A 16575-nucleotide genomic window follows, 5' to 3' on the forward strand; every position below is an offset into this window, starting at 1 on the left:
TGATGTTGATCATTGACACAATTCCAGACAGCTGTGAATGATTGACAACAATGGTGCGACTGACAAAGGGAAAACTTGAAAACACAAGAACCGAGGAATAATCACTACAAAATCCTTAAAAAAACAACAATTTATGTACTAAATGCATCATCACTCACGAAGTGACATACATGTTGGGGATAAAAATCTGCAGGAAACATGACCTGGTTTTGGAAGACAGGCAGAAAGGGGTTCTAAGGTAGAGGAGCATTTCTAGAGATCATACACTCACAATTTCTCTACATGCTTTACAGTTTTAACCACCAATACAACTTTGGTTCCTATTATCTGCAGGAACTCTCTGATTATTCATGATTGGTGTATTGGTGACTAACAAAAGGTGGGCTTGACAGAACCCTTTGGACCCCTTTGTGGAACTGTTTGTTCAGGTTATCCTCTTTTGAAGACTAGCCTGAAGCAGTAACTTTACATATTTACTTTTAAAGAACCTTTAAATAAACCAAATCTAAATGAAATGCGTTTTTAAAAGTGAAAGGTCCCATTCATACAGGCATGTCACTAAGCACAGGCTAGATGATCCAGGCCAACCATTCCCGTTTTTTGTTGTAGGGTCAGTTTTTTTATGCACTCAGATTACATTTGTTATACTTGTTAACATGTTATACTTATACATTAGGACTCAGCATTGCATGTCACTTCGGTTTCCATGGTCACAAGGCTCTGCTCACAACAGCAAGCTTTGGGGACTTTTTTGTTCTTTCTATTGGTTTCAAGTAGCTTTTATTCAAACTGGTTTCTACTCTCCTCTTACAACTTTTCAGCCCTCCCAGTGGTCCTGCTGCTTCTTTGTGTGAGCTCATTTCTACTGTATCTGCCACTCACTGAGGAAAACAGAGCGCCATGGCTACCACAATAACCTGACTCCGATGCACAGAGGAGAATTAAAGCAGACAGCACAAGGAAACGCTGCAAACTGACCTTTTGATGCATCCAGTCAGTTTGTTAAACACCTGACAAATGGTGGTTTTAGTCAGAACCACCACAGGCGTTCACAGTTTAATGTTTGGTGAGGTCGGTCCGAATGAGTGGGATGTGACCAGTTCCAGAAAAAGACGTGTTAATAATAAAGGCACCACATCTAATAAGGACCTCATGTTCTCATGATTAGGCTCTTTAAAGTCAGTGTGGTTTCAAAACCTGTAATTCTTTCATTTGCTTTCATTTAAATTCATCCTCATATTGACAGCTTTTGGGATCAGTTCAAGTCTGCTTTTAAAAGATTTTTTTTAATTGACAAATAAGTATATTGTGTGCAGGTTTCTCATCATATTGTGCTTAATCTTTCTGGACGGCGTCCTGCTGCATAAATGGGCTCTGGAAAAGATTCACAAGCTTTACAAATTTGACCAAAAGCGCCGTGTAAAACAGACCTTTTCTTAGTCAGTCTGTTGGATTTCAAAACAAGTACGACCCCTCCTTTTTTTTGTTTTTTTTAGGAAGCATGAAAGTGTGCGTCAGGACGTCTCCGTCTCTAAATTTCTAAGACGACAGCTCAAAAGAACAAGGTCAAGCAGCAGACACTGACAAAGCTACAGACCGGGAAAGGATGAAAGCGGCTCCCCAAAAGCCAGAATGACGGGCAACTCATTCAAACGTTGCTCAACAACTCCAGGACGACATCAAGTAACAAAAGAAGAGCAGAGAAGCAGAAGAGAATGGTTTCAAAAAGGCTTCTAGGTGGAGTTAAGTCATGTAAAACCAGGAAAGGGCTCTTTACTAATGAAAAAAGAAAAGAAAAGCCAGGCTGAAGTTTGTAAAACCTAAGGCATTTATCTTCTACTTTTTAGCTATTATTCACACCGGAGACCTAGAAAGGCCTCATAAAGCCACCACTCCTCCTCCACTGTGAAATTCAGTTCAGAACTGACGAGGTTTTAAACCATATTTTTCTCATGTAACATAAAAAAACTCCAAATGTTTTATGTTACTCAAATACAAGTCTAGAAAAACGGATAAACCTGGACCTTTTTAGAGGCCACTTAAGAATAAGTTTGTCCATTTGAGACAGGACAGAGAAATAAATCCCAACGAGAATATCTGTTTCTGAAGACTATCAACTCGGTGTGTTCAAAGAAAAGACAATAAGACATCCTATGAGGAACATGGGTCTAAAAAAGGTTTTTCAAGGAGATATATCAACAAAGTCAGAGTCCTTCAATCCTCTTCCCCCACTGTCAGGATAAACAGGAAAAGGAAACAGCAGGGGGATCAGACAGCGGAGAGGGTTTGGACAAGAAAGCAACCATGAGAAGACAATGTCAAGCATCTGGAAATAATGAACGCGATCCAACAAATATTAAGTTTTAGTACCTTCTTCGCGTTAAAGGGGGCAAATTTCTTCCCAAAAATCCAACAACATAAGCAAAAATCTCCTTTTCACCTTGTTTCGGCCCTGCAGATACAAGTACAGCTCAGCTCTTTGTTTCCGATTCACAGGATGGCATTTGCTCTGGATCCATACGAGCATTTGGAGGAGGGGTAATCTGAAACCTTAGAAGGGCAGATAACTTCATTCCCCAATCACATACTAATACTAGTACTAATCACAAATACAGGGCAGAGAGGGCATCATTTCACAAACATCAAATCCTCACTGAAGTGGAACCTCCCAGGTCTGGCTCCTTGCTTTTTCATGATGTTTGTCATATCTTTTAATCCATTTCTATACGGGATCTGTTAAAAAGCATGCACTCCTTTAACTGTGCACATTTACGATACAAAGACAGAAATAAAGAATAAAGTGGTTTGTGTGACATAAGACAAAACAAAAATCTGATGTCTTTTTACTGCTTTTTTGCTGAGCAGCAGTTAAGCAGCTAAATGTAATTTAAATTACAAGAAAACACAAGCACACAAAAGGGATTTATGTGTTTATTTCTTTGGTTAGTGTACAAAAAATTAAGACATCAATACCATTCTAATATTTAAAAAAAAACACATTTGTTTTCTTGTATTCTGACTTATAATTCATAGTCAAACAGAAAAATGTTAATGTTTTTGAAAGGAAACTCAATTATCTTCTGTCTCATGAAAAACAGAGACAGTTCAGCTCATTTGATCGTGAAACGAAATCAATCGAAAGGTTCAATATTCTGTCAGAAACCCCAACCTGGTTTATTGTTATTTTTTTAGTTGTATATGTGTATGTGCATTATTTCATCATTGAATCTGGATGTATGTAATCGTTTAAACTTACTGTGTATCTGAATGTGAATCAGAAATAAAGTTAAAAAACAACAACAAGTTTTGCACGAATCTCTCTCTTCTTTTAAACCCTTTTGAGACTAACGCAGGGTCAATTCAGGTTTAGTCCAATCAAAGGACTAAAAATGCTGAAACTCTTCCCTCGGATGTGGAGCCACTGTGTTCCGATAACACCCGAAAAGTGACGAGTCGCCATCCGCGCTGGTGTCCCGAACCAGACCTTTCATTATCCCTGCTGCATCACCTCCTGTCTCTGTACCGGCGATCCTCCCGGTCCCTGTCCCGATATCCTCTGTTTTCCCTGCTGCCCCGCCCCCGATCCACATCTCTAGTATGTCGGTTCCGGTCCTGCCATGCGCTGGATCCGGCTCTGCCCCAATCCTGCACCGGCCCGGCCCCGAGGTTGATGGGCTTCCTGAACGGTCGGTCCCTTCCTCCGAAACGCAGCTGTCCAGACTCCTTCTTGCCTCCCAGACCTCCACCCAGACGCCGCGGAATCCACCCTTTCAGAGTCCTCTCCTGCTCAAAGTCCACGAACAGTTCGTGCTGATCCACCACCAGTTTGTTGGCGTCCCTGCGGGCCCGGGTCAGGGACCGCTCCTCTTTATATTCAATAAAGCCGTAACCTTTGGAGAAACCGGTCACGATGTCTCGGACCAGTCGGAGTCGCTTGATGTCTCCGTACTTGGAGAAGATCTGTTGAAGCTTCTCCTCGGAGGTCTGCGGGTTCAGGCGGGCCACAAAGACGGTGAGCAGCGGATCTCCCACGACCCCCTTGTTGGGCTTATAGCGGGCGGACATAGCCCTCCACACGGCGCGGTCATGGGGCTCCACATCCGTCCCATCAATACTACCGGCCTTTAGCGGGTCATACTCCTTCGCTATCGGACACCACTCCGCCATGAAGCCGAGAAGAAATTTGGTGGGTCCTGAAAAACACTAGCAGAGCCGCGAGCTCCAAACTCTGCGTGCAACAGGAAAAATAATCCGTTAGGGAACAAGTCCTACTCTGTTACTCTAGAATGGTTCCGGGCTGCCTTCGTTGATGACCGACATTTCTTTTCGATTTTACCGGCTCCAGTTTTTGTAATTAAAAGTGCGTCACCTCAGTCAACAACTAGTTTTTTATTTTTTTATTTAAGCCAAACTGAGAATTTCATTTTGAAACATGCACACTAAAGAAGAACCTATACCACATTTGGGTGTGCTCTTCCTTAGTGGGTTTTTTTTATTGAAAAAACACTTGAGGTTTAGACAGTTGCATACAATTATGACAAGTATAGAAAAATAGAAAAATGTAAACATGTACAAATAACAAATGCAATATAAAATAAAAAAAATATAACAATAACACAGAAAAAACGTAAAAGATGTTAAAATAAAACAATAAAAAATAAAATAAAAATGGGGTTACATAGACATTTTAATGATTCTTAACTTAAGGGGTTATCAAAAAGCTGCAAGTTACATATGAAACTTTGAAGTTCCATAGCAAGTTTGTTTTCCATGACGTTTACGGATGGGAAAAAAAGCAGAGTTCTTCATGAAATGTAAAAAATATGGTTTGATTTTAAGGAATCAACATTTATGTATATAGAATTTACCCAAAATATTTACAATTAAAAAATCCTCCAAGTTCTGTGTTTTTAGAAAACAAAAACACAGAACATGGAGGATTTTTTATCCTCCAGGGGTCAGAAACATTAATAGCAAGACAAAAGTCCTGTAAAGTTGGATTGATATGATGGGTATTGAACTTTGAGGGTACTCTATCAAGCCATTCATCTAGCACCATGGTATAATCACCACAGTATTTGTACAGGACTTATGATTAAGAAGTGTGACATGTTTTTCAATTTCTGTTAATAATGACTTGTTTTGACTAGGAATATTATAGCCATAGACATAAGATCCCTAGATCAGAAAACCATCATCTGTTTAAAGAACACAGATGAGCCACTGGCCATCATCAGAAATTGCTCTTCCCGAGTGTTCAAACTGGAGGGGTTACACCTGGACAGGCTTATCGTTGACCTACATTACCTTAGCTAAAATAAATTAGCTCAAATTAGAAATCTTACTGGTCTGGACATGTTTTTTAGGTGGGATTTTATCACTGGAATTCAGACATCCTGAGGGCAGACCGCCCTTTCATAAGTGTTCCTAAAAGTAATCTCCAAGTCCAAATGCTTCTGTACCTATTTTACTGTGGCGTTGGAAACAAGCTGAACACGTGGATTAGCTCATTTGGAGTCAATTCTTTTCACAGAAGTTTGTTCTTTTTTTAAATGGCTAACACCAATAAAGTAATCCATTGTCAAAAATCAAGGCAGTGGTTTGGCTAATTGTATAGAATTTAATATACCGTATTTGAAATTTATTTCTAAGGAATTACCAGCCTCCAAATTCTTTAACTGCTGTGAAGGTTTCAAACATCTGGCAGTTATGCAGTCCACTGAAAAAGATGAGTTTATCTTTGATCTGCCACACAATTAAAACTTGTTCTGATCTGTGATATTACATCAGTTTATGATTTTAGGCTTTGGTGTCTCATCGTCAGATCAGGAGGTCCTTTAAATATGCAAAAACAAAGCCTCCATAACACCATAACTAGCCTGAAGCACAGCACGAATAACTGGCAGAACTAGTCCTTTAACATCCAAACCTCAGAGGGAGAATAAACACTCTTGAAGGAACATTTACAAAAAAATCGAGTTTATTAAAACAGACACAAAAGTATTTTTCTTTTTTTGTACATTAATTAAAATAAAGCCACTATGATCCATTACTTCTGTGTACAGTTTTCTGTAATGAAACAGATTTGGAAAGATGAGGTGGAACATTTGGGTCATTTTTTTGTTGAGATGTGTCCGTTTGCAGTTCCATCTACACGATGGTCTAGTGCCTTTACATGTCCTCCACGCTCCATTTATAAGCTGCCTCCTGCATGGCTTTCTTATCCGCCAAACGCATGTAGCGCTTCTTTTCAAACCCATTCGACCTGCAACACACAAAAAAAAATCCTTCCATTACATCTGCTGTTTTGAAAAAAACAAAAACATCCATCTGCAATCTGTCAGGGCACACAAATGATGTTATATAGCAGTGGTCCCCAACAGGTATAGAATAGAATGCCTTTATTTTCATTTAATATATTTTACGTTATATTGAAATTTAGAATAGTTCTATTTAAAGTGGGCAGACAATACAAACAAATAAATGGAATAAAAAGCAGAATGTGCAAGAATCAAATGTTTACCCCGGCCCGCCCCACCCAGGCACCGGACCCGACCCCCCGGCTAACGGAGTCCCCTCCGCCCCCCACTGGGCACCGGAAGGCTCCGACCCCTAACCACGGCAGACAGACAAGTAGCAGCGACGACCAGGCCCCCCACCCCCTAAGTCATGGAGTTAGCTATGGGAGACCAGAGAGACTGAATTCTTTCAAAGTTACTTGAACTTTGGGCTGACATGACTTCCAAGCTGATACGATCAAAGAGAATAAAGAATTTTTTTATGTCAGAAAATGTTTATATGGACCAGAGTCCGAAGAGGTTGAATTTTTTTAGCGTCTGGTTTCTAAAAAATGTATTTTTTAAATTCAAATGCTAAATCATGATTTTTTTTTAAAGACTTTGAAACTGCCAGTAAATAAATGTTTTACAAATTAAGAAAGTTCAATGACAAAGTTGTTGATTTGTTGAAGTTGTTTCTGATTTGTAAAAATTCATTAAAGGCAACATTACAGATTTTAATTTCGTTATAACGCAGAAAAAATAATAATTCAGGCTCAGATTATCTTTCAGGGCAAAAAAAATTAATCATAAACACAGAAGAGTATTTTCTGTTCTTACCAGGTGGCTACCTAATTTGTAAAACCTGCTGTAGAAACATTCTCAAATGTTATTGTATTGAATCCTTATTCTCTGTAAAATATTTGCAGCTGGTTTAAACTTAGACTTTGTTCAGGATCCATTAAAATGTGATGTAAATTTTCACTTAAACTCCAAAATGGAGGCTAACATCTGAGTGCCAACGTCAGCCGCATCTTCAAGGTGTGCCAAACAAAAAACACTAAATGAAATGACACAACTGTCATGAAACTGGCATTTTCTACACGCAAAATGCAAAATGTGAATCCATTGTGTTTGCAACTTTTTTAACAGCGTATGTGTAACTTTAGAGTCAGTCAACGCATATTATGCAAAGTGGGCTTTGTAGGTGGGAACAACTATCGCAATGAATCCATATTTGGAGGAAGACTCCTGGTTTTATCTGTAAATAATTGATTTTACTTTGAAGTCAAAAACTCTTCCTTCATTTTCTCAATGGCTTCTTTCTCTCCCACAAAAAAACTTTCCAAAGATGTTTTTTCTTATTAACTTAGTTACCTTTTTATTAAGAGGTCGGAGAAGCCGCTTTAAGAAGGTAGTGGATGTATTTTCGATGCGCGAGTGAACAAGAGTATAGACACATGTGGCAAATTGAATCAAGTAGTTTTCCAAAATAAAACTACTTTCAGAATAAAAAATAAAAAAAGGAAATAATCTAAGTTACTATATGTAATTTTTTTGTCTGCAGCCTGGTACTAAGTGACCCCATGAATGGATACAGTCCGCGTCTCGGGAACTGGGGACCACTGCTACATAGTGAAAATACCTAAAACTGTGATCATCACAACTGCAAAACTAAAACATTGCAGAAGAGCTGAAAAGTTGACAAGCAGCATCCCATGAGGTTTTTCTTCAACTGTACCTGTCCACTCCATCCCAACGGTAACCGGGAGGAATGTTGAAACGGTTTGGGGGTGGCGTAGGTCCATTGTAGCGAGGTTTGTCTGGAAACAGTAAGAAAATTTTAAATGAATCATGTAAAACTGCAACTGAGATATTTGCTGTACTTGAAGTACTAATGCCCAAATTTTTCCATCAGAAGAGTAAAAAAAAAAAAAAAAGTACAAAAACTTGTAGAATGTTTCAAACCTTGTGTTTTTGAGCTTTTTTCCTTTTTCCGCCGAAGCATGGCAGCCATGGGATCCCCGTCCCTCTCCTGCTCCCTCAACATGCGGTCCAGATCTTCGTCGTCACGGTGACGGGCCAAGGGCTTCTGGGCTTCCAGCAGGGCGTCCTCCAGCTTCTGCTGCTCCATCTGATTCTGAGCCAGCCTAAACACAAACAATAACTTGTCTTCTTACATGTGGTGGAAGTAGCATTTTCAGTGACTTGGTATGGTTTTGTGGATTTACCCTTTACCCCACTGGGCATATTTTTCATCTTTTGCAGCCTTTTCTCCTGCTTTTCTCTTCTGCTCCTCCCTTTCTGAGGTCAAATCCCTCCTTTTGCCACTTTTGTCTCGGAAGACCGTCTCCGCATTACGAGATTCATCTGATGCGTAAATAGTATAAATAGTATAAAAACACTTTCATATACCGGTACTTCAGAAATATAGAAAGTCTAAAGTTATACGATAAGAAAAGGGTTGTTTCAAACTCTCTTTTTTTTTAAAAGTAAAACTGAAAAACAAAAGCAAGGCCAACCTTCAAGAGGTTGATTCTTTTTTTCTCTGCGTCGGTTTTCCTTTTGCTCTTCCCTTAGAATCTCCACAGATACCAAACCAGCCTTTCCTCCGGAAAGCATCCTGTGGTCCTGAAAAACACACAAAAATATTAGATGGGGTTTGTGCTGCAAATTAGGTTTCACACGAATCCCTGAACAGCGCAGATCCCTCACATGAGACTGGCCAGGTCTCCGTGGTGGTGACAGATCTCCATCCGAGTCCTTTCCACTCCTCGAGTGCTTTCTTGGTGGAGACTGGTCGGAATCGGATCTCTGCCTTGTTCTGGAGCGTCTCCGAGGGGGAGACTGGTCAGAGTCGGAAGCTTCTCGCTTCGATTGCTTTTTCCGTGGAGGAGATTGATCGGAGTCTGAATCCAGCCTAACCTTAGTCTTATGAGCTAAAGGAGACCGCCGATCATCTGGCGACCTTGGTTTACCGTGTAACGATGAGCTGGGCTTCCTTCTAGTGGGAGAAGACTCTGAGAATCAAAGAGAATGTTTGCACTATATATATTAGAGTGCAGAGAGCAAAACTAGTAATCCTAATATGAAATAGAAAAAAATAAATGTGTTTTACATAAACATTTTATTGTGTCAATATAACTATTGATATTTTTAGTAACTACTATAACCCAAAAATCTAAGAGGTTCCAGCTTTAAGCTTATTCAATGCTTAAATGGCATTGGTATGCCGTTTTCAGCTTTTTCAGTGACTTGTGCAAAATGAGCATTGTTCTGTATAAAAGCAAGAAAGAAAATCTTAACTGTAAAATAAAACTCACCTTTACTTTTAACTTTCCCAGACTTCCTTAAATGTTGCCTTGAAGGAGACTTGCTGGGAGAGTCATGGCGTCCTCTGCTAGGAGGAGATTTATCCGGAGAGTCATGGCGTCCTCTCCTAGGAGGAGATTTATCCGGAGAGTCATGGCGTCCTCTCCTGGGAGGGGATTTATCCGGAGAGTCATGGCGTCCTCTCCTGGGAGGGGATTTATCCGGAGAGTCATGGCGTCCTCTCCTAGGAGGAGAAATGTCTGGAGAGTCGTGTCTTGGTTTTTTGAAAGGGGAACCATGTCTCCCACTTTTCGATGACAGCTCTGGTGAGTCATGCCGACTTTTTTTAGATGTTAAAGGCTCCTCCTGCTCATTTTCTTCGTCAATTGTTTTGTCTTCGTCTTCATCCGCTACAGAACAACACAGTTAATATGAAAAACAACATAATTTAAAAGAAGCCAAATTTATATACTGCTTTTATAGTTACCCCCAACTATTTTCCATCTGTTACTGGTCCTAAAGGCCTCCATCTGTTTCACCTCTTCTGGCCGCTCATCGATGAACTCTGCAATCTGAGAAGGTAAATCAAAGTACAAAATTTAGGTTTCCTTGGCTTTAAAACTTTAATGTACATAACATAGACCAAATCAAATCATTATTTACTCTGTTCAAACATCTGTGTTGACTGCTTCACACACAATGCAAGTTTCCCACATATTTCATTCAAACCAATGTGTCAAATCTATCTTGCATCGATTATCCTGCATTAAAGCAGATCAATTCAATCTCACGTCAGATGAAATTCCTGTGTTACGTCTGGATTTACATTTCAATAATGTTAACAAAAAAGAAAGACATACATTTTATTATCATCAAATCAAATATCGCCATCAGACTTTCATGCGTGTAAAAGTTAAACATAGTAGACCGTACTGCGGGGGAAATGCTAACGCAAGGCTGCTAGCTAACTCACCACCGGAGCTTCCTCTTCATCCTCTTCGACATCCGGCTGCTGTTGGACCATTTGTCTCCAATCAATATCATCGTCTACTATTTTAAGTCTAGATAAAAACAACGAAGTAACACAAAATAAAAACGATTAAACTCATAGAAACAAAGTTCCAAATCAAAAATAGCTTAGCATAAGGAAACTAGCTTGGATGCTAACAGAAAGCCAAACGGCGCAGTATTTCGGTACTCACCTTGTTTCAGGAAGCTTTTTTCGTTTCTTCTTGCCTTTTCCTTTAGATGCACCATGGTTGTCGTCAGCTGATAAATACCGCTTTAAGTACTCAGCTTTAGAAAGCTCGGGTCCGGTTCCACCACCGACCGCTGCCATCTTTGTATTGTGGGAAACTACGGGTCGCGTCAAGGGTCAATGTAGACGACGAGGAAGAAGACGCGTTTCTGTATTATTATTATTATTATTATTATTATTATTATTATTATTATTATTATTATTATTATTATTATTATTGTTATTATTGTTATTATTATTATTATTATTATTATTATTATTATTATTATTATTATTATTATTATTATTATAACAAAAAAGTTACTGTTATGCATAAATAAATACATTGAAGATAAAGTTGACTCCAAAGAAGTTAAAAATGATAACTACTGGGCCACAATCTGCTGCAAGACTGTGTCTGTGGTGGGACCCAGTGACTGGCATACAAATAATGACTGTCACCAAAAAGGCTAAAATTGCCTGATTTCCCTAATTGACCCACAAATTTAGTCGGTCATACACCGATGCCTAGAAAGACAGGAGAGCAATGTTTTTGAATTGTAAAAGTCTTTACTCTTCTTTGCATACGATTTCAATTCTTGTTCTTATTTTTTTATTTGTCGATCATTTTTTTTACACTAAAACTTTTTCAAAAATATAGGCCGTCACTACTTGCTTTTTATAACAGAGACAAAAAGACCTAAATATTGTCCCTGTTACATGTCATGTCCAATATGTAGAGACAGATTAAATGTCATGGGTTATTGTTTATCTAAGACAGTAATAACCAGCTGCTGGTCTAGTATGATTTCCATGAATGACAATGCATTTAGGCTCCATTGAGAAAATGTGACATTTCCAAATACTGGTATTTATCTGTCAACAGTGTTCTTTGATTTATGATTTAAAAAAAACAACAAAAACAAACAAACACACAAAACAATTATATTTGTTCAATCATAAATGAAATGATTACAAGCAAATTCACAGAGCTCTTCTTTTATTAACAAGCAAACAAGAACACAATCAATTTGCTGCTTTTGCAGTGAGGAAAAGGCCACAAAAACTATTAGTGCTTTTTAATGTAAAAGAAAAGAAAACATAAAATCAATAATACCTCATTAATAAGTCAGCAACTGCATCTCTTAGTCTGCCATTAGACTGTCTCCCTCGACGAAAAAGCTGCACTTTCATTTCTACTAATGGTTAATTTACATTCAGTACTCACAGCTCTCAGCTCCTAAACATTTAAATCGTCTACAGTGGAAACATTTACCAGTGTTTTTTACAGAAGGAAGAGAGATCTATTCTGTGACAGAAGCGAAAGTGCTTAGCTTAGTGAGTATCTGCAAAAGCCTGACTGTTCTCTTCTCAGTGCCATCAGCTGTCATTGTGATGAAGGAAAAAGACCAGGCAGCCAATCAAGAACCAGGATCTCTGCAGAAACACGCTCACTGCTGAGCATGGCACCAGGGAATCTGTAAAGAGGGAAATTATTGAAGCACACCAAAAATCTATCGAAAAATTCTGCCAGCTTTTGGTTAACACTCATTCCCTTCAGCTCTTCAGTCCACCCACCTTTCTCCACTGTGATTTGTTTCATTTCCCCATATATTTTGCACATGTAGGTGGTGTTGGGTGGGAGCTTGTCTTTGAAGTCAGACAGGGTCATCCTGTAGCCGTGAGGCTCCAGTTCCACCACTTGGCTTTTATCATTAAACTGAGCCTCGGCTTTAGACCCAGACACATTGGTGTTGATTAAAACCTCCTTGGTTCCCGAGGACCATGAAAACTCATAGCTGTTGATTTTGTTAGGAGCTGGCTTGATCATACAGTCTACTCTCAGGTCTTCATCATCTTCAACACATACAGAGATCTGATCTGGTTGGACTGGCAGCAACAGCAGCGCTAGAGACAAGAACAAAGAACATTTATACAGAAACAAGCTTGATTTTATGTGTGATTTTATTTCAGACACCTTCAGCTTTGTGTTCTTACCTCCCACCATTCCATAAACAAACAGGGACTTGATCATGATGGAGAAAGGGCCATTCAACTGAAAACAGAAGAAAACAACATAAAGAACAAACTGTTGTTGTGACACAGCAAGTGAGTGCACACAATAGAAGTGGGTAAATGGGAAACAAAGCTATTTATTGCACAGGTGGATTAGAAAGGGGTAATTTATAGCTCCAATAAAGCAAAAAACAAAACAAAAATAGTGAAACTGCCATGAATGTGCTCTGAATCTAAAACTTAATCTTTATGTGACCAAAACAAATGTCAAAACAAGATTCAGACTGTCTCAACTTTGATTTTGTTTTGTCTCCTCTCACACGGTTCTGTGGCAAAGACTAAAGTCACAACCTAAATATGTCATTTCATTTAGTATTGACCAATCCTTATTGTTATAAAATTCCTTCTGTTTATTATTTCCATTTGGCCACATGTTTTAGAATAATCCTTGCAATCTGGATATAACCATAAGGCTATTATTCTTTCCTTTGGAAGCAGCAATCTTACCTTACGTTAGAGGAAAATCGAGCACCTCCCTCCGCTTGCTCAGTTCAGCTGAAGTAGCACTGCAGAAGATCGCACATCTGAGAGGAGAGATGGAGACAGAGTGGGAGGGACGATGCTGGACCAGAGATCTGATTCGTCTCTCCCCTCTGCAGTGTCCGATGCAAAACACAAGGCAGGTGGCTGGGAAGAACTCGTGGTTTTCACCAGCACAGTCTGCGACCTTGTCCTCTCCATTTCATGTTCCAAGTCCATCTGTCCTCATGTACCCCTTCAGCCCCCCCAAACAGCTCCCAAAGGGACAGTGCAGGTTTTTTCAGTAAGATCCTTCATCAAAAACAGAGTATGAAGTGAAAAAAATGTGATTCCATTCATACTTAATTGCCCCAAACCCCACCTGTTATTTTTTATTTCATTGGAATAGTACAGCAGAGTATTTTCTGATGAGAGTAACCTGAAAATAGCCAGAATGTTTCAGTCCAGACAAATTAAAGCTAAAATAGATCAGTTTAATTTTTCTAAACACTGATTAAGTTAAAGACATGTATGCTGTTGAATTATTTAAAATTCACTTGTGTCTTTTATATTTAGTAATTATTTATTGATGTTTTATTATTTTTGAGCTGCATCATCTCTTCCAGAAATTTCCAGCTTTGTCCTGCTGACCTCGGCTGACTCTCTGCTGCCACCTGCAGGCCTCTAAGAGAAACGTTTTAAATTAAAGTTGAATTGGACAAAAAAGTCTGTAAAAAATGACTAAACTAACTTTACTGTAAGAATAATAATGTATATAAGTTATCTCATTTTTGATTTTATGCATTAAATAGCTCTATAAGTAATATAATCATCCATGCAGAAGTGTCTTAGCATCTTCTCAGCATCAGCATGAAGGCTACGTGTTATCTGTGTCAAGACCGGAATCGAAGGCCTTTCTGTGTCAGTTATCCGTGAGAAAAGACGTAGCAGGTCCAAAGATGATGTGGGAAGACTGTGAAAAGATGGACATTTTGCTATTAATGTTTTCTGACTGCTGTTTTTGATCTGTTCCCCCTCCTTAGAGTTCAGCACATATAAATTGTGGAATATCCAACAAACTTAATAAAAAGAGGAGGCTACAGAATATGCGCCAGAGCGGAGAGAGATTGTTGCTGGATATTATCTCTGTTCGTTCTCCTCGTAAATAGGTACCTTTGGTCTGTTGCCTTTCTTTCCTTATGTTGTTACTCTGATGTTGCAGGTTGTTTTAACCCGACACTTCTTCTGTGAGAAACAACATATATAATTTTAGGACAAATTCTATTAGAGGGATTAGAACAGATAAATACTCTTAACTCAAATAAAAAGTCCAGTCTGTTTGTCATTACTATTTGGCATTTGGACCTTATGTCGCTCATCATCCCTCACTCTGTTTCCCAGCTTCTCCATTGCCCTTCCAGCTCCTTCTCAGCACAGATGTTTCTGTCCTCTATGCCAGCCTCTTGGTTATGCTGTTCCATGTAAAACCTGCTTGCGAGCATTTTAAAGTTGCTGTTAAGTGCAGGGTTATATCAGGTGCACAGGCTGCATCTGGAGATCTGCATAGTGTGGTTCTGGCTTCCTACTGGTAGGATCTTCCTAAATCAGCCACTGCTTTTATTTTTCCATGATAAATGTTGGGCAGGGGTTTGATGGTTTCTGATACTTGTCTCTAGCATTTAATTTGATGGACACTATAGCTTCTTATGTTTAATGTTTATCTTATAACCAAGCATGTCATGTATATCAGTTTTTTTTCTCTCTGGGATGTCTGTAGTTGGTGTAGACTTTAAAAAAGTGACTTCACTTAATTGTGCTGCTTGGCTGTGGGGGTTCTTGGTGTCTATGTAGATCGGATAGGTCAGATAATCTTATGTCAAGCCTGTTTGGCTATTCCAGCCACTGTATTTGAATTAGAAGGAAATTAACTCAAAAAGGAGGAAGTCAGTTATTTAGAAACTGTAATACCACTTGAAAATGCCTAGAAAGGACTTTTGTTATAAGTTAATTTGATGCAACTCAAGTGAAGCAAGTTAAAGTTCCACTCCAATCATCTTTAAACCTTAAAAACATTCCCAGTGGTCTTTTAGTTATGATTAGGTTGTTTTTACCCCCCCAAAACACCAAAAAAACCCAAACCAAACAAAAAACATGTTGCTTTGTAGAACAAAGTTTCTGCAGAGCAGCAGTATTCATTAGAAATTCACCTAGAGTTGTGGGCGGGTGTTGCCGCGGAGTACAGTAAGTCCACTCTGACTGCCCATCATCCCTTTGTTTACACGGTCTCCTGCTAGCTTACAGACCCTCATAACCCCAACCAAACATTACCGGTTCAACAAAAATGGCGCAAAATATCAGAGATATCCAGCCGTACAGGTTTGAGCCAGATGGCAGCTCAGATGAGTAAAAACAAAGATGTATATGGATCTATTTCTCTGCAAGTGGATGTATTGGAATGGAATGTTGCTTGCCAAATGTAGCACCTAGGTCACAACTGCAACCTTTTTCAAACAGCACTTTTTTTGTCTGCTCCTAATTCACACCAATTTGAAATAAAAAACACTTGGAAAAACTAAGATACTCAATTTTTAGTTTAAGTTTCTTAATAAATGCTCTTCATCATTAGAAAAATACAATCAGAACATGTTAAAAATATGACTTAAGATACTGTTTAAACTGTTTGTGAATGAGTTCAATACAATTTCAGTTAATGTTCCATTTTTCATTTTTACTTTTTAAAATTAAATTTAAATTTTATTTGTCTTTACTCACAGAGCCACAATGGAGGGGTAGAAGAGCCACAAATGGCTCTGGCTGTAGGTTGCAGGCCCCTGGACTAGAACAAGCTCTTTTTTTAGCAGCATAGGCTGTTACCTGTGTCTGGACATTTACTTACTGAACTGACCTAGTTTTTTTTTTTTTAACACGCTTCACTCCAGAATCCAAAAGGTTGCCTTTTAGGTGAACTTCAAGTGTTGAGTATCAGCAGCATGCCCATGTGTTCTTTAAAAAAAAAAAGAGTGGGAAAGCCTTTCAGGCTAGAAAACACAAGGCTTACATAACATTTGGAAAACTAGGCTTCTTCATAAAGCTGATTGTAACAGTTACTTGTCTTTCTATACGGTTTTCATTGCAGTGGCTTTGGAAAAGCCCACAACTGATTGAAAAGCTTCTTTGTTTCACAACACCAGCGGTCCTGCGTTATTATGCAAC

The 16575-nt window shown here is 38.9% G+C and overlaps 3 protein-coding genes across 3 annotated transcripts; all 3 read right to left on the reverse strand.

Annotated features, from left to right (window-relative positions):
* Positions 1 to 2918: 2918 nt before the first annotated feature.
* Positions 2919 to 4300, reverse strand: snrnp35 (small nuclear ribonucleoprotein 35 (U11/U12)). Its single transcript, XM_004076381.5, has one exon. It carries the CDS (start codon positions 4165 to 4167, stop codon positions 3505 to 3507), a length of 663 nt encoding a protein of 220 aa, XP_004076429.1. The 5' UTR covers positions 4168 to 4300; the 3' UTR covers positions 2919 to 3504.
* Positions 4301 to 5962: 1662 nt separating this feature from the next.
* Positions 5963 to 10983, reverse strand: bud13 (BUD13 homolog). Its single transcript, XM_004076379.5, has 10 exons — positions 10793 to 10983; positions 10564 to 10651; positions 10078 to 10162; positions 9602 to 10000; positions 8994 to 9298; positions 8801 to 8909; positions 8510 to 8648; positions 8247 to 8428; positions 8020 to 8101; positions 5963 to 6265 (listed from the first exon to the last, which is right to left on the reverse strand). Exons 1-10 carry the CDS (start codon positions 10927 to 10929, stop codon positions 6172 to 6174), a joined length of 1620 nt encoding a protein of 539 aa, XP_004076427.1. The 5' UTR covers positions 10930 to 10983; the 3' UTR covers positions 5963 to 6171.
* An 827-nt stretch (positions 10984 to 11810) lies between these two features.
* LOC101171185 (uncharacterized) lies at positions 11811 to 13555 on the reverse strand. Its single transcript, XM_004076378.5, has 4 exons — positions 13351 to 13555; positions 12826 to 12883; positions 12406 to 12735; positions 11811 to 12305 (listed from the first exon to the last, which is right to left on the reverse strand). The coding sequence occupies exons 2-4, from the start codon at positions 12860 to 12862 to the stop codon at positions 12208 to 12210; spliced, it is 465 nt and encodes a 154-aa protein (XP_004076426.1). The 5' UTR covers positions 12863 to 12883; positions 13351 to 13555; the 3' UTR covers positions 11811 to 12207.
* Between the last annotated feature and the right edge of the window lie 3020 nt (positions 13556 to 16575).

This window comes from Oryzias latipes, chromosome 14 (assembly GCF_053564925.1).
Source record: "Oryzias latipes strain Hd-rR chromosome 14, Olatipes_Hd-rR_3.1".
Lineage (NCBI taxonomy): Eukaryota > Metazoa > Chordata > Actinopteri > Beloniformes > Adrianichthyidae > Oryzias > Oryzias latipes.

Coding starts and splice junctions, on each gene's coding strand:
- snrnp35 (XM_004076381.5), bottom strand. CDS start 4,167: ATGGCGGAGTGGTGTCCGATAGCGAAGGAGTATGACCCGCTAAAGGCC.
- bud13 (XM_004076379.5), bottom strand. CDS start 10,929: ATGGCAGCGGTCGGTGGTGGAACCGGACCCGAGCTTTCTAAAGCTGAG. Junction 10,001..10,077: donor CAGATGGAAAATAGTTGGGG/GTAACTATAAAA, acceptor GTTGTTCTGTAG/CGGATGAAGACGAAGACAAA. Junction 8,649..8,800: donor AAAGAATCAACCTCTTGAAG/GTTGGCCTTGCT, acceptor TTTACGCATCAG/ATGAATCTCGTAATGCGGAG.
- LOC101171185 (XM_004076378.5), bottom strand. CDS start 12,862: ATGATCAAGTCCCTGTTTGTTTATGGAATGGTGGGAG. Junction 12,736..12,825: donor TGTTTATGGAATGGTGGGAG/GTAAGAACACAA, acceptor TCTTGTCTCTAG/CGCTGCTGTTGCTGCCAGTC. Junction 12,306..12,405: donor ACAAATCACAGTGGAGAAAG/GTGGGTGGACTG, acceptor CCCTCTTTACAG/ATTCCCTGGTGCCATGCTCA.